Source organism: Falco rusticolus, chromosome 5 (assembly GCF_015220075.1).
Source record: "Falco rusticolus isolate bFalRus1 chromosome 5, bFalRus1.pri, whole genome shotgun sequence".
NCBI lineage: Eukaryota > Metazoa > Chordata > Aves > Falconiformes > Falconidae > Falco > Falco rusticolus.
The window spans coordinates 25,907,888-25,929,709 of NC_051191.1; the positions used below are offsets into that span (position 1 = coordinate 25,907,888).

The 21,822-nt window shown below is 37.7% G+C and overlaps 1 protein-coding gene across 3 annotated transcripts in view; it reads left to right on the forward strand.

Annotated features, from left to right (window-relative positions):
• Nucleotides 1–21,822, forward strand: part of USP6NL (USP6 N-terminal like) — a 131,439-nt gene that overhangs the window by 91,965 nt on the left and 17,652 nt on the right. For all 3 annotated transcript variants that reach the window (XM_037388808.1, XM_037388810.1, XM_037388809.1), the window contains 7 exons: nucleotides 6,336–6,443; nucleotides 7,298–7,407; nucleotides 10,087–10,135; nucleotides 11,959–12,079; nucleotides 17,061–17,155; nucleotides 19,703–19,768; nucleotides 19,855–19,954. In XM_037388808.1, the coding sequence (XP_037244705.1) occupies nucleotides 6,336–6,443; nucleotides 7,298–7,407; nucleotides 10,087–10,135; nucleotides 11,959–12,079; nucleotides 17,061–17,155; nucleotides 19,703–19,768; nucleotides 19,855–19,954 (649 nt within the window). The remainder of the gene's footprint in view (nucleotides 1–6,335; nucleotides 6,444–7,297; nucleotides 7,408–10,086; nucleotides 10,136–11,958; nucleotides 12,080–17,060; nucleotides 17,156–19,702; nucleotides 19,769–19,854; nucleotides 19,955–21,822) is intronic.

Below are 21,822 nucleotides of genomic sequence, written 5' to 3' on the forward strand. Positions count from 1 at the left end.
GGACAGATTTAATTCTATCAGGGCTTTAGTTTGCCTAACCTGGTCCCTGGCTGCTCTGACAATCTCTCTGTATTCCTCCCAGGCTACCTCTCCTTCCTTCCACCCTCTGCAGGCTTCCTTTCTGTGTTTTGTTTTGTCTGGGAGCTCTTTGTTCATCCATGTAGGCCTCCTGGCACTTTTGCCTGACTTCCTCTTTGTGTATAAAACTCCTTGATTCTTATATGATTATTTAGGCATTTTTCAGTGGAGTAGTCATGATTCTTACAGACATCAGTCTCTGAAGTATGTAACTGCCCTTGTGTCTTTGCGTGATTGATATTTGTCAAAACAAAGCTTTCATCTCCCCATCAGTCATTTCGTACGCAGGAAGTGTCATAGAGCAGCAAAGTGTATGTTTCCGTGTGGTCTTTCTCTGGCTTATGCTTTTATTTCCTATTTGTATTCTACTGCTTAATAATCCAGGGTACAATCAACCACCACAGACAGTAAATCCTTCCTGGCTTAGTATGATCATAACTTTCTGGAAAGATTAAATAAAACTGTTATATGTTATATTCCCATTTGAGTATTTCCACCAAAGTATTTCTGTCTTTCACTGTCTACCTTCATCTATCTGTGATTGAAGTTGCCTAAATTGAGAGGGGAACAAAGAGGAGAAACAATCAGGGTAGCTGGCAATTTCCAGCTGTTCTGGCATTCATACAGAATATAATAATCAAGCCTCCACTTAATTTGGAGTCTGAACACAGAGCCTTAATGAAGAACCCTCTTTGCATTCCTGAGATTATTTTTTTTTAATGAGATTGAGCAACTCTTGTATTTGCGCTTTTTCTTGCTTCTATGCAACCTAGAGAAGTTGAAGAACCTCTAAAGGCAGCAGCCTTTATAAATATACTTTCTTTTCATTATAAATATACTTTCAGTTTTTTTAATTCTTAGGCTTCTCATCACTGATTCTTTTTGAGGTGTCAGAGTCCCTCTGCTGCTTGTGTAGCTTTTCCTCACAGAACTGGGAGTTTTTATTTTCAAAAAAACCAATTCTATATCTTGCAGCAGCAAGAGTGCCAGTTCCTACTCTTCAGGCTAGTGCTGGCTGATAGTGGCCTTATAGCTTGTCCAGGAACTAGTTGGGTTTATGAATTGCAGAGATTGAGGCAGGGGAAGGAAGGGGAGGTTATATGCTTTCCAGATTTTTTGCATGGAAGCTTCACTGAATGTTGGATGTTATGGATTTCATTATTTGAGAAGATAGCTAACTTGGAATATTCCAAATTTGAGAAGTTGTGTGGGGTTTTTTTTGTTTTGTGGGGTTTTTTTTCTTTAAATTATTTTTGCTCTGTAAGCTTTTTAATTCATTCCATATATTTCTCTTGTTTTCCAATGGCAAGGTCCAATTTACAAGTCCACTTTCTTTTTGCATGAGAAGCTCCTTTTGAATTCCCACGTGGTAGGGCCTCATCTAGTGTCTGCTTGTCCTGTCTACTTTAGGATCAACAATATTAGTATTAATCACAAGAGCTTGTGAAAACTGTCTTCAGCTGAATATCCACTCAGATGTGATACAGAACTTGAACCTGTATTTTTGTTTAACTTGTGTTAAACTGAAAAAGGAGAGATTTAGATGAGATATCAGGAAGAAATTCTTCCCTGTGAGGGCAGTGAGACACTGGCTGTGGGTGCCCCATCCCTGGGGGTGCTCAAGGCCAGGCTGGATGGGGCTGGGAGCAACCTGAACTGGTGGGAGGTGTCCCTGCCCATGGCAGGGGGCTGGAACTAGATGATCTTTAAGGTTTTTTCCAACCAAAACCATTCTATGATTCTATGTAATTGTATCTGCGAGGATGACTTTCCTTTTATTGTGTCCTGTGCTGATAGAAGCTTCCCAGATTTGATAATGCCATTCTTTGAATGATGCATGTTTTCATACAACAATCATCTGAACTCTGAGTTTATATACTTAGACTTTGTTTTGAGCTGTTATCTTAAGAAAGCCTTAATTTTAAAGAATTTCTGTAAGATTGACTCATTTCATCTCCCTATAAGTAGAAGAAAAGGTAAGGTAACTTGCTGAATTTTCTGATTTTTATTTTACTTATTAATTCTGAGAGAACAGAAGAGTAGGTTAGAGTTCTGCAATTATACAGACCAAACCCAGTGTTTCTCAACATATTTTCAGTCTTACATAAGGAAATAAAAGACAGCAGAGGGCAGTAGTATGGTACTTATGGTAAAGACATTCAGTTAGCTAATAAAGAGTTTACTCATTTATATTTAACTGTTTGGTGACTGAATGATTATTAGAAATTAGTTTTGCTGTGAAGTATGTGTGGGTTCCCCCCCAGCCCCTGCCACTCACTTCCCGAGATGCAGTGCAGCCATGGCCTTTTCCCAAAATGGCAGAATCACATGCTGATCACAGAATGGTTGAGATTGGAAGGGACCCCTGGAGGTCATCTGGTCCAAACCCTCTGCTCAAGCAGGGCCGCCTACAGCCAGCTGCCCAGTAACATGCCCAGACAGCTTTTAAGTGTCTTCAAGGATTGAGACTTCCCAACCTCCCTGGGTGACCTGTGCCAGTACTCGGTCACCCTCACAGTGACAGAGCGTTTCCTGGTGTTCAGAGGGAACCTCCAGTGTTTCAGTTTGTGCCCATTGCCTCTGGTCCTGCCAGTGGGCACCGCTGAACAGAGCCTGGCTCCGTTCCCCCATTTGTACCTTCCCTTCAGGTGTTTATGCCCATTGATAAGATTCCCCTGAGCCTTCTCTTCTGAGGGCTGAACAGTCCCAGCTCTCTGACTTTCGTCTCAGCAGAGACAGTGAGGTCCTTTTGTCTTCATAGCCCTCTGGACTCTATTCTATATGCCCATGTCTCTCTTATACCGAGGAACCCAAAACTGGACATGGTACTCCAGGTGTGGCCGTTCCACTGATGAGCGGAGGGGAAGGATCACCTCCCTCAACTTGCTGGCAATACTATTGTCTAATGCAGCCCAGGGTACCTTTATTCTCTTTTGCTTTAAGGACACAGTGTTGGCTCCTGTTAAACTTGATGTCCACCAGGACCTCCATGTCCTTTTCTGCCAAGCTGCTTTCCAGCTGGGTGGTCCCCAGCATGTACTGGTACATAAGGTTATTCCTCCCCAGGTACAGGACTTGCATGGCTCCTTGTTGAACTTCATGAGATTCCTGTCAGCCTATTTGTCTGGCCTGTTGGGGTCTTTCTGGGTGGCAGTACGACCCTTTGGCATATCAGCCACTCTTCTCAGTTTTCTGCTGTATATAAAATTATTCACACTTGTTTCCATGTTATCGTTTGTGTAATGGAGCCTGTGCCATGAAAGGTTCTATTCTTGAGTACGTTTCTCCCTTATATACTGGGCAGACAGTGAAAGTCTTCCATGTTCTACTGAGTATGTAGGGAGGGTCTTGTAGTGACTTGGGGTGACAAAGAGCTGTTTTCCCTGCCTAAGCAAAAGAATAGTTGGAACAACGGAGTCGGCTGGATACAGGTCTAAAATGGTTTCCAAGAAGCTGCAAATGTTATTTGAGTTTATTCTATCAGGTAGTGCAATAACTCTGACCTTAACAACTGAAAATGTTTACTTTCTTTTTTCTTTTTTCTTACTTTTTTTTTTTTATTTTATTTGGCGTAACAGTAGTGGGCTGATGAAACTGCTGGTGTCTGTCCCTTACACTTCTTTTAGTCATATTTGCCAACTCAATTTTCAAACTTCTCTTTTAAAACTGCTTCCACAGTTCTTTATGTCAGTTTTTACTTACTGCTTCAAGGGCTCTCCTGGTATTAGGCTGTTTCAGTCTGAGAAGTTCAGAAGATGGGAAAACTGTAAATGCCATAGATCCTTTTGAAACTGGCTGTTTTTCTCCTTTAGTTTTATCTCCCCCAAAAAAACAAAACCACCCCATACTTTAGATGGTTTGAATTTGTTTTAATTCTGTTTTGATAAGAAACTATTAATACAAAGGCTTATTTCTGGCCTTTGATGTCCACCTGACCTCCCAAAATACTAATTTAGAACAACAGCAGTCTTGAGAATTTTTCTTCAACCAGTTCTCTTAATGAAGAGAACAACCTTATAGCTGTTGGAGAGGAAAATGTGTTACAAAATTATGTTTAACTGGCAAAAAAGTTTGTAACAAGGTACACTGTTGCTGTGGGTCTGAGGAATACAGCTACATGTCACTCAGAACATACAACGCTGCATTATTTTTTTATATTTTTTTTCTTCCAAGTTTTCAGAGAAGATTTCACAAATTTGACTCATTCTGCTTTCCAGTAGACAGGCTAATCTCTTGTTAGGATGACTCCACTGCAGTTGGTGTTGCTTGGCTTTCAGAAGACTGAATTTTTCTCTTTCAAGCAGTTATCCTTGTGTGTGGGTTGACACACGCTGAAGTTCTCTGTGTGCGCTGAAGTCTGGATAATACCTCTATAGAGAAGGGTGCTTTGTAAGTCTTTATCCTTACAGAAGAAACTGTACTGACATAGCTGTGCTCACACTGGAAGTGTTGTTGCTTTAGCATTCTTCATATTAAAGCAGGAAAGTTTTCTTTAAAAAGCACATTTTCTTTGTGGACAGCCTTCAGGATTGCTGTTGCATCTTATACAAGTTTAAAATTTTCATTTGAAAAGGGGACAGAAAAAAAAGTCATAACCTTACTTGTGTAAGAGTTAGGCATTCTAAAACCTAGACATGAATACTTGCTGGCATTAAAGACACCTTCAAAGACCTGATGGATCCCAAGCAGCAGGAGGTTTGCAAATATACTCCAATGAGGGTTTTATTAATCTTCCAAAACTGGTGATGTGAAATATGTGAAAAAGAAAAAAGGATCCTTTCTTTGAGGAGGATATTTCTTTTAAAATATTTCTTCTGTTACAAACATAACTTTTGTAATGTTTCAAAGAAGTGATAGCTCTGTCAGTTGAAAATTGTAAGGTCTAACTTTCATTGTAGGTTAAATACAAATAATGAATTGTTTAGAGAAGGCTTGCATGTGGTTTTTGTTCTCATTTAAATTTGTCTCCCTGTGCCATCATTAAAATAATGATAGAAACAGAGCTTCAGAAAAAATAATTTTCTTTGTTACAAGAGTTCTCTGTTCTTCCTTTTCTTAGACATATCTCCTGAAAGAGGATAACATTTTTTTGTGGGTTCCCAGAATTACTAGGATTCACTTGTTCTGAGGCTTTGCTTATCTTGAGTCTCTCCTGACTGCGTAAAGCCAAGGCTTTAGACAGCTACTCCATCTTTCACTGTTTAGAGGCTCTTCATGCTCCTAAATGCTGCAGCACATAGAGATACAAATCAGAAGAGAACTGAGGAAGGCAGTTGTCAGTCCTCCTGCTTTTTTTCCAACAAACCAAACCACTGAATGAGAGTGCAAGACCAGTGACATGTCAGAGGCAAGTCTGATGGTTTATGTAACAACTCTAGTTATGCACAGGTACTGTCTTATCCCCTGCTGACCTGTTTCTAACACAAGTTTTGTGTGTCACAATAGAATGCGTTAGGAATAGGGAATTTAATTTTCTGTTTCTCAGCTAAGAATTCATGCAGTGTTAGTAGACTGTTGTGTATTTTTAGAAACTGTTGCTAGAATATCTTTTATATGTTGTTTCTGTGCAAATGTTCTAATATGTGTTTAGAAAATTGATTATTAGTTTAGAAATACGATCTGAAATGTGTTAGCTTTAGAAATGGCACATTGTGGCTTTATGGTGATCTCCCATGTTTGTTTGGTATGCATACATATATTTCAGCACATTTGCAGTTCTACAAGAATTCAAAAATCTATTATGCCTTTTTTTTTTTATGGTAATCTTTAAAGCTGTGTGATATTGCTGATTGCCTTTCACCATTCCTATTTATAGTTTGTAATTACAGTGAGTTATCTGTGGCTTATCCTGAAATGTCGTATTGCTAAGAATCTGATTTTTGGCTCTAAATTACAAAATCTGGAGTAGTCTTTACAGTATTTGTAGAATAAGTGCTGCTCACCAGAGATGATACAATTTTAATAGGCCTTCCTACATGCTGAGATCCTGGCTTGTAAGCCCACAGAGCACTGCTTTGGCCTGTGTGCCCATCATGTTCCCTCTGCCTCTGCTGATTCTGTCAACAGGGGTCTCAGATGGCATCACTGGACACTTTCAGTCCCTCAAAAGACACTGGAACACTTTGTCCCCAGCAGGTCATCCCTTTGCAAGGGCAACTGATATAATTGCTTTTTTTTCTTTAGCGTGTTGTGTGTCGCTGTTCCTTCTGTTCAGAACATTCAGAACATGTACTAGATGTATATTTTCTTTTTTATAGTTTCATAGAAGAATTTACAAAGGCATCCCACTGCAGTTCAGAGGGCAAGTCTGGTCTTTACTACTTGACGTCCCTAAAATGAAAGAAGAAATGAAAGACTTCTATAATGTAAGTTTGTAGAATTTCCACTTAATTAAAAGAATTCTGATACTAAGACTACAGGCTTTATTAAGCTTTTGTTGTTAGCTGTGGTTTTGCAGTTAGAAATGTCTTGCAAACATCTTACAAACTCAAATTTTAGGGACAGAAGTGAGAATGTATGAACTAATGTCAAGAGAAAATTATTGTAAGTGCAAAAAATAAGGTGGTAATCTAACTTGTGCAGGCTTCCTAAGTATTCAATTACAAAATTGAATTTAATTATAAAACATTAAATCAAGCACTAAAGTAGAGGTATGCTACAACTAAATTAGATTAGAACAGAAAGATGGAGGAAATGACTATAGAAATATCTATGATCTGTGCCTAGATAGTAACTGTCAGCTATGTAGCTATTACTTCTGCTTAGAGAAAAAGGTAGGAAAAGTATGAAAACCACACTAAATCATTTGCTGAAAGTCCAGTCTGGAGCATTTGCATCTTAGGTTATTTTTCCAGAGTAGTAAAATTCACGTTCTGTCTTTCTCCAGTGATATACCTACCCGAGAAATGGCAATTAGAAATTTGAAATGCTGTAACATAGCCTTGAATATGGGTAGTGAATGTGTGTCAGAAATGTGTGTTATGGGATCGATGTTTTTACATCTATGACGTGTGAATGTGTTTGGCTCCTATAGAATTTATATATGTACGCAGGCGTTTTGGAAGTTAAAATTGTTATGTTGTGAGTTGCTACTCTGTATTAAGTGTTTTAAATCATGAGATGGCAAGTACTTCAATGTAGGTAAACAGGCAGGCAGGTTTCTGCTATTTTAGAGTTCACTGTTTTAAAGTTAATTTCTGTTACTTACTGTTTTTCCCAGAAATTGAAGTGTCAAGCGAGAGGGTCTTCACCAGATATTAGGCAAATTGATCTTGATGTAAACCGAACATACAGAGATCATATCATGTTTCGAGACAGATATGGTGTTAAGTAAGTAAATTAAAAGGTTTTGTTTTGCTTGTCTGAAAACTGGCTTCCAGTCTGCCTCCAGCCTCTTTGACCTAGTCAAGCATATTGCATGTAAGCTCCAAACTTTCAAAGAGGATTGTCTGTGTGCATTGATGTCATTACCGTTAGTACTGCAAAACCAGATAGATGGCCACTCGCAACCAGCTAGTTTTCCCTCACGATGAGGTGATCAGTAGCATTCCAAGAAAACCATTTCTAAACTGTTCTCATTGTGTTTCAGACTTAATGAAAAGTGTCTCAGATGCTGTAAAAACAAAAGCATGGGAATTGCAAGCTAATAAATTAAGATTTATTACACAATAACTTTATTTAACTGTGTATTTTCAAAAACAAAATAACTTTTTGCATCTCTAATAGCTTTTATCTTCCCGGAGATTTTAGCCTTCCTTTGGATTTTATATTTCTCTTCTTCTAGTATCTAATTCAGAACCAAATAAAGCAGTATTTTATATGTGAGCATTTAATTATTGACAGATGCAGGCTTTTGGATTTCTTCAAAATATTGTGGGGTTTTGGGTGGGTTTTTTTACTGTCATTGAATGAGGAATGGCAGCTGTCATCTTTAAAAATGCTTTATAGTGAAATAAATGGCAATACAAACATCAGTATTGTTGCTAGCTTGCAGCATCAGCACCCTGCTGAGATGAAGAGGGTATTTTTTTCCCTTCTGTGGTTGTATTAGTTCAGTTTTTAATCTCCTTTTCTTTCCAAGGCAGATTCTACAGTAGTCTGCTATTTTCAAAAAGTGATACTCAAAGAGCTGTTGACTTTATAAGAAAATGCCTGTTTATTATCACATTATTCTAGGATTTTGTGGACAGATTCTAAATATGGGGAATGTCTCTGGTGGCTGTAACACAGGGTGGGAGTACAAAGCAGAAATTCCCAAGCTGAGAGCTATTCTGTGCGACCACTGTAGTTTAGATACATTTGTTCAGTGCTATCTGTACTTGAGCCGATGTGCCTTGCCTCTCAGTAGTACTGACACAGTGCCATGCAAAAATGACTGTGTTGCTTCTGGGCCTTAGTTTTTATGCACGTTTTAGATGTTAGCAGAAGCTCACTACCTCTTTGGTTTGGGGTTAACACAAGCAGAGCCAGCTCCAGTCCCTGTAGCTGTGTTGTAAGCGTGCCCTCAGAGTCCACAGGAAAGCCTTTGGCTGCATAAAGCAATTTCACACTTGGAATAGATCTTGGAATTACTGTACATATATTATGCAATTCCAGTGATGCCTCAATGAAAAATTCAGAAATCGTTTCACATAGCAATGAAATAGAAGTCCCCTGGGTAAATCAATAGATTGTTTGACTTTTAAGTAGGCTGTATGTCTTTGAGGGTTCATTCTTTTATGGGTCTTTAGTGGTATCATCTAGTATAAATAGTACTAAAATTACCATTATTTTATGTATCTCACTGTGAATGAGATTGAGCTCTTACGTTCAGTTTCATATGGTCAGCTGAGGATATAAAAGGTTCCTGTGTACATTTGGGACCTTGTAGTTTGTCCTTGTAAAATAGGACAGCTTAATATCTAGTTCTTTAGGTTACACTTTGTGTCTACTGAAGAATGGCTAAGCTTTAGTTGGCAAGAGGGCAAACAAAAATGCCATAATCTAGATATTTCGGTAAAATTCCCCAAGTATGCATCCTCTTCCCAATAGAAAATGCACAGCTTTTTGCTTATGCTTTCTTTTTTTAACCGGTTCATATCTATTTTATATATTTGATTAGTGGCAGGCAGAGGGAATTTCACTGGACAGAAAAATGACGGTATGCAAAACTCAGCACTTAAATTTTAGCAGTTTTAGTTGTAGATGAAAGTAGGCATTCAGATTTCCAAATTCTCTCCTGAACAAACCACAGGAAGTAAGCGTGAGTTTAAAAATCCATTATGAGACCTCTCCACCATTACTTTGATATCCCCCATTTGAGTTTTGCTTTGGTTGGGTTGTTTTGGGGGGGGTGTGGTTTTTTGGCCTTACTACTTTCACAAGTTAGACTGTTTTTATGGAAAGCAAAGGGCCTATACAAAGCTGCCTGTAATTTTAACTCTGAAGTACATGGAGATCAGCATGCTCTGGAGGACTGAGCATAGGTTAATGCCGAGTCTTGGTTGGTATTGTTTTTCTTCAGTCTGACAGTAGCAGTCACTAAAATGGCTTTTAATTTGTGTGCCAAGATTAAGACACCTTTGTGGCTGCTTTCTGTATTCCAACTCTTCTACACCTCTGTTTGAAATTAATAATAGCTGTTGGTGTTCTGCAAGCACAGGAATCGGGTCTGGGGTTGTTTAAAGCTCGGCATTCAGAGTAAATCGGTGTTTGAAATGTAGCCCATCCTATGTTTCACTGTACCTGTCTGTAAAAGCAATGATATGACACCATTGCCTTCTCAAAGTATTATTGGTATTTTTTGAAACCTTTCAACATGTAAAACATCAGAAACATGCTAAATACAATGTTGGCTTGAAATCAAAAGCGCTTACCACTGTAAAGTGTGGTTTATCCTGTTCTTTAGTGCTAGACAAATTACACTGGGGAAACAGGTTTCCAAAACATAGCTCACTACTTTTATGTTTTTTTCTGTTTTTCCAAAAGATGATATTATAGTGTTTTCCTTTTCTATTCTTATTTCTCCAGGCAACAATCTTTATTCCATGTTTTAGCTGCTTATTCCATATATAATACGGTAAGTTGTGTACCCTCACTCTTAAATACAGTTTCTCTGAATGTGCCATAAGATAATAACTTGCAATTCTGTATCTTCTCTCCCTAAAAAAACCCAAACATTTCAGAGGCCTTTGGGAGTACATAGAAATGTTTGTTGACATGTTTTGAGCTGAAGTTAAAGCATCTTGATTATGTGTATCTTATTGGACAGACTGAACTGTGCATAGTGTTCAACTGAAATTGTCCAATTATATGTTCAACTTATTGTCCAATAAGAGTAATGAAGTTTTGCTGTGCTAGAGTTTTATACTACTGATATTTTCCCCCCATTATATTATATGCCTCCCATTCATTTGGGTGATTGGAAAGAAAACACACTGCAGAACGATGCTTGTAAACAGGCATATTTTTATAAACTGGAGGACTGTAACAAATGAAAAATGGTTTTAAGGTTGCATCTTCTTTACTTAAGACCTCTGTCTTGGCTGCAGTCCTTGGTGAGGATTTAGTAGAATGGAGTTCTCAGACTATAGCATAAGAGTTAGAAACTTCGGGATTTTGTGATGTCTTTTGGCTACATGCTAAAAATAGAAGACACTGAAATGCTATCATGTCCACATTTAGCTGTGGTTTTAATGCACTGTCCCCTCATTCCTTATGCCCGTTGTGATCACTTTTGTACATCTTTCATTTTATATCTTTCAGCAGCTCCCTAGAATTCAGTGTAAAAATATGTAAAGAAGAAGAAAGTGAAATTAAGCAGTTACCGTAATTATAAATACATCTTTATTTCATTTCTGAAAGTTCTAGGAAATGTAACCTTTCTGTCCTATTTCAGTTTCTGTCTCCTCACAGCTGTTGGGCCATAAAAGAACTTACATTGCTGGAATTTGTTCTCTCTCACTTGTTATGTTGTCTTAAGTTGGTTTTTTTTCTATAGGCAGCCATGACACACTGAGAAGTAAAACTCAAGAAGGACCTTTATGTATTTCCTGTAGAATATTGAACTAATATTTTCAAGTTACATGAAAAATTTTGCTTAAAATCAACTGTTAAAGTGGAATGATGGGAACAATGCAGTGAGGCTTTTATTTTGCACTTACACTAAGAGGAAAAACGCAACAATGTATAGCAGTTCTTATGCTTTGGTTTTATCTCTAAAGCTAAGAACCTGTAAACCTGAAAAAAATTAGATGACTTAATTATTGAAGTCATTGTCCTCACAAGTACTTTCAGTGGGGTTGTCTGAGCAGCTAAATGATTGTGGCAGTTGGTTCCTGCTATAAAAGTCAAAATGAACAGCAGAGGAAATACTGAAGTTCAGTTTTGGAACAATAACATTTTTTTCTTTGAGTTTATTACATCTGCTCGCTATGGGCTGCTAAACTTGAGCAAGTTTATAGATATAGGTCATTCTTGAAAAGTCCTGTCTTTATCAGATGATGCTCTGATTGTAAAGCAAACCAAAGCCAAACCCCCTTCTCCCTCCAAAACCCCAAATTATAAGTAAATGGAAAACACATCCATTCAGAGAATAAGATGATACTGTTACTTGAAATTAGGAGTGCTGACAAGGCTTTTGTGCATCAGTATAGAGTTCTAATGAACAATCAAGAATTCCAGTTTACTTTTCAGTTGGAGGGTTGTGCATCATGCTTTCTATCCATCAGTGTTTTAAATGTTTAAATGTTAAAGTGTGTTTGGTGGTGCCATAATTAGGGAGCTTACACCATCAAGATAGGCATCCTCTTTCCTCCACTAGCTCAAGATAAATCTAAGACCTCATGGTTATGAGATGTTTGTTTTCACTATTTTAATATTTTTCCACTGTCTGTTTTTCAGGAAGTTGGATACTGTCAGGGAATGAGCCAGATCACGGCTTTACTGCTTATGTACATGAATGAAGAAGATGCCTTCTGGGCCTTGGTGAAACTTCTCTCTGGTCCAAAGCATGCTATGCATGGTATGGAATTTCATGTCACTTAGTGTATATTAGGTTTTAACTTGCCCTATTTAAGTTGTAAATTGTTTGAAAATGGAATTATGCTGTTCTGACTGTATAGTCAAAATAAGACATAACAGGGGCTTTATACTGGGGGGCTGTTGGATGTTACCGGAGCTTTCACCCATGATGGTAAGTAATTGTTTTTATATGTGATATCTTTCAAATAGTTCTTAATAAAAATCAGATAGTTTCCTTTCTTCTTAATCTCTCAGGGTATGTAACCAATTGGAAACTGGTTATGTAGACATCTATATAGCAATAGAATAGTAGTGGAAACCTAACACAGAGTGTGTTAATTAACAGCGTGGCTGTGCTGCCATTTGGCCAGACAGGAATCTGTAGTAAAAACTGGACTTGTATCTAGGCATTAACTTTGGATTTCTTGGTTTTATCTCTGCCTTGCACAGCATTTCCTGCTGTCATAGTCTTGTTACTTTGATGTTATTGGTAGTTCTCTCTTTCAGTGCCAAATTTACTATGATCTATGCATATTCCATGGTTATTGGTATGGAACAACTCCAGGAATTCCAGCATCTTTTGTAGATGTTAGTGATGTCGTGATTCAGAAAAGCTGTAGTTCTTGGAAGCCTGAAAAAGTAAATACTATCGAGAACTTGGGCTTTTTTACCAGATTTCCAATAAACCCTAGCTCCTTTTCCCTGTTTGAGACTTTCTCATACTGTGATACCTTCCTTCTCAGGTTTCTCAGTGTACCTGGATGTTCTCCACCCCCAGAACGAAGTGCAGTTGGTTATTTTTCTGTTTATACTTCTTCAAAGCTATTGCCTTAAGGAAAAAAAAACAACAAAAAACAAACACACACACCCCCCCCCCCAACAACAACAACAACAAAAAACACCACACCACAATCTGACCTGAGGATCACTGTCATAAGTGACATTTTTAATTTATCAAGTGTCAAAGACTTGCTTGGAGCTTTATACACTGATAACACAGACTAAAAACATCTTTTAAAAATCTATACATGTAATAATAATAGTAAGGAGCTGTGCAAATACAACTGTGTAGAATGTTGAGCTTGTCAGAGGTCGTAGAATGTTTTAGCTGTTTGGGTAAGTCTAGGTCAACTCATTTTATACCAAATCTGCTGATCTGGTTTTGATATGTGGGAGGTTTGCATAGGTGTAGTTGCCTTTTTAAGATGCCATAGACTGTTAAAACAGGATTTTAAAACTTTTTTCAGATTTTATGCCTTAGTGTTTTGTCCATGTCACCTTATTTTAAAACAGGAAAGACTCCTAACCTTGGAATGTGATGCTAATGGAGAACTCTTAACACTAATTTCTCAGGATTTTTGTAGTCGTCATTTGAACTTGCTGTGATAAACCAGAGGGTTCATCCGATAGCTGGAGGTGGAGGGCAGATGTGTCACTTGTGTATGTATGAGAGTCAGCACACTGCCTGTGTAACTCACATTGAATACCCCATTCAGACCTTCCTCTCTCCCTCCTTCATTCCTTTCCTTCTCCTTTCTACCCAAAGTTACAGGGCATGCACCTCTCAAGTGATTAGAGAGGGAAGGAGGGAGCTTCAAGTAACCCAAGGTTTGATGAGTTCCTCCACAGGGCATACAAGCCGTTGTGCCACAGGTTTATACACACGTTGAAACTGTCTTGGCAACGTCTGTTAAGGAAGCTTGCATCTATAGATATGTTGCCAATTTATCATTTATTAAATGTTACTAACCTAATCTAAGGTCCTGCTTTCAGGAGGTTGGATCAGGTAATCTCCAGAAATCCCTTCCAGCCTAGATTTCCTATGATTCTTAGAATGTTTATGTTTTAAATGGGTTTGTGTCACAGTGCAGCATCGCTTTAAATATCGCTGTAGATTCTGGAAGGGAAACTTAAAAACTGACTAACTGATGTCATATAACGGTTTGCACTTTTTGTGTGTTATTTGGGGAAAGTAGTTTCAAGCCCTGTTAGACAACTCTTTAAAGCCTAAACTTCAAATCTAAATTGCCAATATTCATGAGGGAAAACTTTTATAATTACACTTGATGCCACTGTCCATCAGACAGTTCTCTGAAATAAGCATCTCTCTATGGAAATTATAGGGGCGGGCTGAGTAATTCAATCAAAATCATATTGATGAGAGTAGGATGGTTAAAAGTTCCTCCCCACAGACAAGGAGTTTTGTCTGGTTTTCTGTTCTGTCTATGATCTGGAAACCTGGAATGTTTTTTGAGTGCAGCTCATCTCTCAGATACATAGCCAGACTAATGTCAAGCAAAACACGCCTTGATTTCAAGGGATTAATTTGGCCTGTCTTATATTTCATATTACGTGGATGATAGGAAGTCACTAAACAATAAAATACATGTATCTGACCCTGAAAATTATCTAGGTTTTTGAAAACTCTTTCCATTGGTCTTTCTATAATTTAAAAATTCAAGATAATGAGTTGGTGTATATAAATTGCATGAGCAACTTTCCATGGAAGAAGCACCTTTTCGATGTTGTTAAGGATGACTAATTAGCTTTGATGTAGTCATTCACTGTTTACATTAAGAAAAAACCCAGACACTTGGCCTGTATTAGTAAAATACCTAATATGCAACCTGACATTTAAGTATGATAAAATGTGCATTTGTATCCATGAGATACTAAACCTGTGTGAATCCGAGATGGTAAATCTTGCAGCTTAGTGACCATGCACTGAATTACATAATTTGTAACTAGAAAGAGTTTTATTTTTTGTTTGGGACTTAAAATAGTAACTTAAAGTGACACGTGTTCTCTGGGTCCATGCATTCCAGTTTTCATACTGCCTATCATTTACAAGTAAAGCTTCTTGGGGTTTTTTGTAGACTTTTTTAATTCTAACAATATAGCTGTACTAGACCTTTTTAACCCAGTGTCCTGTCTCTGATAGTGATGAGCAACAGATGCTCAGAGAAGTGTCTGAGAATAAGGCAACCAAAGATCCATGCTTCCTGGAAAATGTATTAGAGGCTGAAAGAATTTCTGGAGATAGAAATTTGTTTTGCCTTTAATAGGCTCTGGTAGACTTTTCTTCCTTAGATAATTCATTGTGATTGGCTATGGATTGTTTCCTTCGATTTTTGTTTTGTCTCTGTCACATGATGGTTTCTTGATGATGCTCTCCAGATCTTGCTTTAGATGAGACAGTGAATGCTCGTAATCTGATCATCACGGGCACTTGGTGGTACCTTCCCCTCAGCTGTTTCTTTACTGCAGACTGATCAGAAGCAGTGTTTCTGTCTGTCCTTGACACAGAAGTGGGTTGTATATTTTGATAATTTCTGTGACTTCTTGCCTTTTCCATACTTTTCAAAACTCTGTTATGATGGCTAGGGCTTGACTGTTCACAGTGTGGACACATAGCACATGCCAAATAGCTTAGGTCCCAGCACAGACTCCTATGCAGCTTCATGGTTGAAGCCTTTTTGTCTTTTTTTAATTATTATTTTGCTATCTTTTAACTCGTTGTATTAGCTGTTTTAGGAGATGGACTGAAGAGATGAAGCTACTTAAATGATAGAACCTATTAAGTACCTTTGGAAAGTCAGATATTCAATATTAACTGTTCTTACTGCCTACATGTTTGTGATTTCTTCAAGGAAATTCAGTAGATTAGGAGATGTGACCTCTCTCTGTAAAAATCATGTTGATTCTTCTCTGCATTGCATCCATCTGGACGTCCAGTTACCCCGACTTTCTATATTATGGTTTCTGTCGGTTTCTTCTCAGAGTATTAGCCTGAACATTGGACAGATATTGGACTGAAAACTGGTTTAAGAAAAGCTGACATCACATCAGCCAGCTTACAGACTCTTGATATTTTAAGCAAGAGGTTTCATAGAATCCATGTTTCAGCTGGTTCATCTTTGATTTCTTTCAGAGCTGTTTAGGGTTCTGACTTGGGATCCTCCCCATTGTCTTCTATGCAAAAATTTAACTTGTTTTTAGTATTGACTTCCCCTTCTCTGAGCACTTCTAGAAATCTTCACAAACTGTTGAACCTACAAATTCTCTGTCAGGCTTTCTGCTTCCAAGGTGTTTGAAAATAGGTCTGTTAATATTTTTTTTTATATCTTTGTAAGTTGGGTTTTTTGGGGGGAGGCTTGGTTTTTCACATTTTTATGCTGCCAAGGTTTGATCATCTCTGTTTTTCTGATCTGAACACAGCTTCAGCTTTTTGAAGGAACTTCTTTGAATGGCTTCTTTTCCTGCTGTGTAGCTGTGCTAGCTTTCCTTTACATTTCAGATTTCTTGGCTGGTATTATGTGTTTGCACTGAGCCTTTTTTTAACTCTGTTGGTAACGCTGTTGGAAGGGGATCTTAGTGCCTGCCTTTTCCAGTGTATGATCACTAAAAGTACTCAAGATTCTTTATATGTCCTTAGTTTCAATTGTGTGAGCTCACAATCCTTACTTTATTTTTATGATATTTGTCTTAATAGAATATCCTTCTTGTCTTTTTTTTTATGGTCTTTTCTTCTGTGCAGACAGTTCTAGGAGCTGCCTATGCTGTTTGCCCTTCTCTGATGAATTTGCAGGGCATAATCCTGACTTAATGTCTTTTTGCTTTTAAAAAAGTTTTTATTGGTGTAGGTTGTGGTTTTTTGTTTTGTTTTGTTTTTTAAGGAATAATTATAAATTTGGGTTCCCCATGATCTCATAGTGGGTAGACTAATGTAGGACTGATAGATCTGCTGTCATCTACCATTATTAATCAAATAATAGTCACTAAGGAAATGTATTGATGTGTTGCTGTAGTCATTTAGGCAGGAGTGTGTGCGTATCCATATGTGGACGTTGTAAAATTGCTATGAATATCTGTTCAGATCTAGTGGTCTTATAGAAGGGTAGTATTCTCAGAGCTCTGAATGCCTTTTTTAATGTCATTTTTATAGTACTTACACCTGTTACATGGTCGACTTGTTTTCTTAGGTTTTTTTATTCCTGGTTTTCCAAAACTCTTGAGGTTTCAAGAACATCATGACAAAATACTGAAAAAATTTTTGTCCAAACTTAAGCAGCATTTGGTAAGTATTTATATCACAATAAAAGCAATACTAATTTACAGCTTGCTACCTTGTTTCAGTTCAGGTTAACCCATTAGGGTAAGAGGACCTCAAACTTCAGAAGAAAATGCAAAACTCTGAGGCATAATGTTGTTTTCATTATAGACAAAATTATGGTGCACCTCAACAGTTATGATAAAATTGGATCCAAAGTAATTAAATTGGGTGTCTGTCTCACTTTTGACCTCTGAGCTAAGGAAGTAATGTGGTCCTTCTACCAAGTGCAAACTGCTGTATAGCAAGCTGATGTTAAAACATTTTCATCAAGAAATTATTCTGTGTAGAGCTTTGTGGTTCATCTCTGGACAGAGGTGACTGCAATGAAGCAGTTTTAATCTCTGATTAAAAACTAACCTTTATAACAGGAGTTAATGGTCCTTTTAAAATTTGCATGTGCTCAGTAGTATTTTCACAGAGCTAAATCTTGAGTGTTACCTCTGTTGCTCTTAAATAGGAAATAACGTGTGGGCATTTGGGTTTTTGTTTTGTTTGTGGGTTTTTTTGCTAATATTGGCTGTATTTATTCTAAGGAACAAATTATTTTTCTAACGGGAGAAAAACGCTTTTCCAGTAGTCATCAAGAATTTTTTTTTACATTCACATTGGTTCTGGTAGAATCCATCTCCAAGTCTTAAAAGGTAGAGTGAGAGATACTCCGTTGCAGCAACATCTTCAAAGAGTGATAGCTGCTTACAAACTTTACCTTCCCAGGACTGTATTATTTTCTGTTTAGTATATTTTTCTTCTTGGAAAAAGAAAAGACTGTTGTCTTTTCTTTTAGCAGACTAACACCTTGGCAATGATGAATTGTATCTAATGTGTGCCGGTTGTATTATAAAATAGAATTTAATGACTTCTTTTTTAACAACGTGCTGTAAGGCCTGCTCATAACATGGAATTAGGCAGATCCGGTTAGAAAAATACACTCTTCTTTTAAAAGACCAAATCAAAATTAGTCATGCAAGATGATCTTGTCATATTAAAAAAAATAATAATAAAAAATCAAGACCAGTTCTGTAACTACCTTGACTCTGAAATGAAAGTTGTGGATTAAGTTTTTACAGTACATGCAAGATGATGATTCTTGTTTAGAAATATAGTCTTATTCTCATCTTTGAGGTTGTCACATTTCAGAAACAAAATATAGAACAATTCCAAGAAGTTTGGTTGTTTTTAACAGTAAATGGTAAAAGACGCTTATACTTTCTAAAAATCCAAAAATAATTATACATGGTTGAAGGGATACAACCTGAGCGTGGCATATTATTAACTTCTGTATAGTGCTTATAGACCTATCATTACTGCATTTAATAATCAAGAACTGGGGGGTGGGGGGTGTGTATCTGTCATCCCCCCCACCCCTACATTGGGTCATTTGAAAGAGAAAGTTCCAAAAAAGTGCATTCACTCTCTCTGTGTATATGCAGTATATATTTTTTTCAGTTTTAAATTGGAACTTAGTTCTGGTTTTGTGTGAATTAGTTTAGTGGCATAAAATTCAATAGCAGTAAGTTTTGGGGTTTTTTATCAGGGAAAGGCATCATCCTTTATTTCTTTGTTTCAGTAGGCTGATGGCCATTCTTACAGGTTAGAAAAAACTCAAGGTGTTTTTTCTTCTGTCTGCTTTTTTAAAATATTCTCAAAATAATTAAGAATTATTTTTCCTCATTTCTTATTGTGAATGTATCACTAAGATAAGCCCATTTTATCTGGCTGAAAGATGAAGGTAAAGCCTGCAGACAAACCAGAAGGATTTGGTCCATTCCTTATTCAGGGTTTGTATATTTGAAATTTTTGAAAAGCTGAATGTGGCAAGCTTAGCATATGGTGTTATCCCAAAGTTAAAATTCAGAATTTCTTAACTTTTCAGCTTTTGCTTTGGCTTTCCTCTAATTGCAAAGAACTTTGAAGAGCTCCATGAAACTGCAATGAAACTTTAGCCATCTTCAAATGGCGTGGCGTACCAGCTGGACCATCTATGCTCTGGGGGAAATTGGGCCCCTTAATTAAGGAATCTAATACCTTATGAATGTTAAGTGCTGTTTTGAGGTCCTGTGTTTGAAGAATTTGATTGGTTTAGGCTAGTTTCTATAGGTAGGTATTCTTGTCACAAAATCTTTGCAACCTTTGGCATGAATTGGCAGCCTTGCTATAGAAAAATAAAAGACTAAATAGACCCAGTGCCTGAACTTTGGTTGCTCCAGAATATTGATTTATTTTCTTGGGAAAATATTTAATCTTCTGCTACCTCTGACCCACAAATAAGATGGAGGTATAATAACCTCTGCATCTCCGAATGCAGATTCTTCAGGTGATGAAGTTGATGAAGAAAAACTGTAAAAGACACAAATTGTATTCGTTGGATTGAGGTAACATTGTTTCCTGTAGTTAAATCAATTATTTATGGAGAATATTTGGTATGTTGGCCTCAAGGTGAAAATGTTTTTTCATGGACAACCCAAAACATTACTTCATTTTTGTATTTTTAAACTTCTGCATTTTTTACAGGACTCCCAGGATATGTCCACTAGCTTTTACACAACAAAGTGGTTTTTCCAGTGTTTTCTTGATCGTGTGAGTATGTTTTTCATTTTCTGTTTCTGTTTGTAATTGTGACTTGGGACAGCCTCTTTCAGTGTTGTCTGATTCTATCATTGCAGACTCCTTTTACATTAAGCCTCAGGATATGGGATATCTACATACTTGAAGGAGAGCGGATTCTCACTGCTATGTCTTACACAATTCTGAAACTGCACAGAAGTAAGAAATCTCTCAAACATTTGAATGCTAAACAGTTATTTAGCTGTTTTGGTTCCTGTTTTGTGTAGCTTGACTTTGTGTAAAAAATTTTGTATCCTATTTCTGATGGGTGTTTTTCCTTCCTATGCACAAAAAGATCAAAATCTTTGCTTTATTAATGTGGGTGTGTGGTGGGTTGGTCTTGGTTGGATGACAGGTGCCCACCAAGCTGCTCTATCACAGCCCTCCTCAGCTGGACAGGGCATGGAGAAAAGTAAGATGGAAAAAACCTCCTCATGGGTCAAGATAAACACAGTTTAATAAAGCAAAAGCTGTGTATGGAAGCAAAGGAAAACAAAAGATTTATTCTCAACTTCCCATCAGCAGGTGATGTCCAGCCACTTGAAACAGGGTTTCAGTACACATATTGGTTACTCCAGAAGATAAACATCATAATAACAAATGCCCCCCACTCCTCCTTTCTCTTAGTTTTTGTTGCCGAGCAGCCGTCATATGGTATGGAATGTCTCTTTGGTCAGTTTGGGTCAGCTGTCCTGGCTGTGTCCCCTGCCAGCCTCCTGCCCACCCCAGCCTGCTGGGTGAGGTGCAGGGGGAATGTTGGAGAGACAGCCTTGGTGCTGTGGAGTGCTGCGCCCAGAGGCCAAAGCACCTCTGTGTTATCAGCACCTCTCCAGCTACCAAAACCAAGCACGGCAGGCACTATGAGGGCTGCTGGGGGGAAAATTAACTCCATCTCAGCCAGATCCAATACCATGTGATTTCCAAAGAAAAATATTTATTACTGTAAGAAAGTTATTTAAGCATTGACATGAAGTGAGCTTTATTGCTGATTAAACAATGGGGGGAAAATGTTGTAGTTCCACGGTTTGGAAATGGCTTTTTAACCCCTACAGGATTTAAATTAACCAAAAACAGCACACAAAGAATCCCCACCTGAAACTCTTTATCAGCAAACAACTTGGCAATGAGTCACCACCCATGTATGTTTCTCTTTACATTGCTGTTTGTCCAAGAACGGGATTAAGATTCAGAATTTCTGTTGTCTGCCTGGATGCCCTTGTCTTCCATCTCTTGCCTTTGGGTGAAGTAAAAGTTGAGATTTGAGCAGAATTGTCCAAAGCATCTATGCCTGTTTCCCCAAAGTGACTTAGCACCTTAAGTTCCAAAGGATCCCAAAAGCTTTTAAGGATAGATGTTGGCTTCTAAATATACTTGAGCATTTCTGAAGATGATACCTTGTAGCTCAAGTTTATTAGAGTCTTACTCTGGGAGTTCGGCTTTCTTAGTGGGGTCATTTTATTTCTATATAAATTCAGAGGTCTGCATGGAGCCTGTAGAACTGATGTCTTAGTTTGCTTGCTTTTACCCTCCTTGAACTGTGGTGATCCTACCTCACTGTCTCACTGGGGTGTGTTCATTAGGTACTTCATAAACTGCTTTGAAAAATGGAAAACGTTATTTTTGTGATTATTGTACTTCAACATTTAGAAGCAAGTCATTCGGCTTAGTATTTTGGTTTCTCTTCTTTATTTACAAATAGACATCCACTTGAAAACGTTTTTTATTCACCACTTTTTTGATGGGAAGACCTGAGAAAAAAGTCCGAATGCGGGCTTGCTTGCTTAGCAAGTATGTGGCAACTTCTTCCCTGGTCAAAACATCAAGGTACCTTACGGCAACAGAGAAGAGATGAGAGGACTGGCAGAGAAGGTGGCAGAAGACAGATTCTGATTTGTCTTCCAGTCTCTTGCCTACCCTTAATAACATTGGGGGTGTAGCTATCCAGTCAAAGTGCCGTTGTGAAGCATTTTTATTACAATGCAAGAACACTTTTTATGGTTTCTGTATACAAATTGTACATTCTGAAA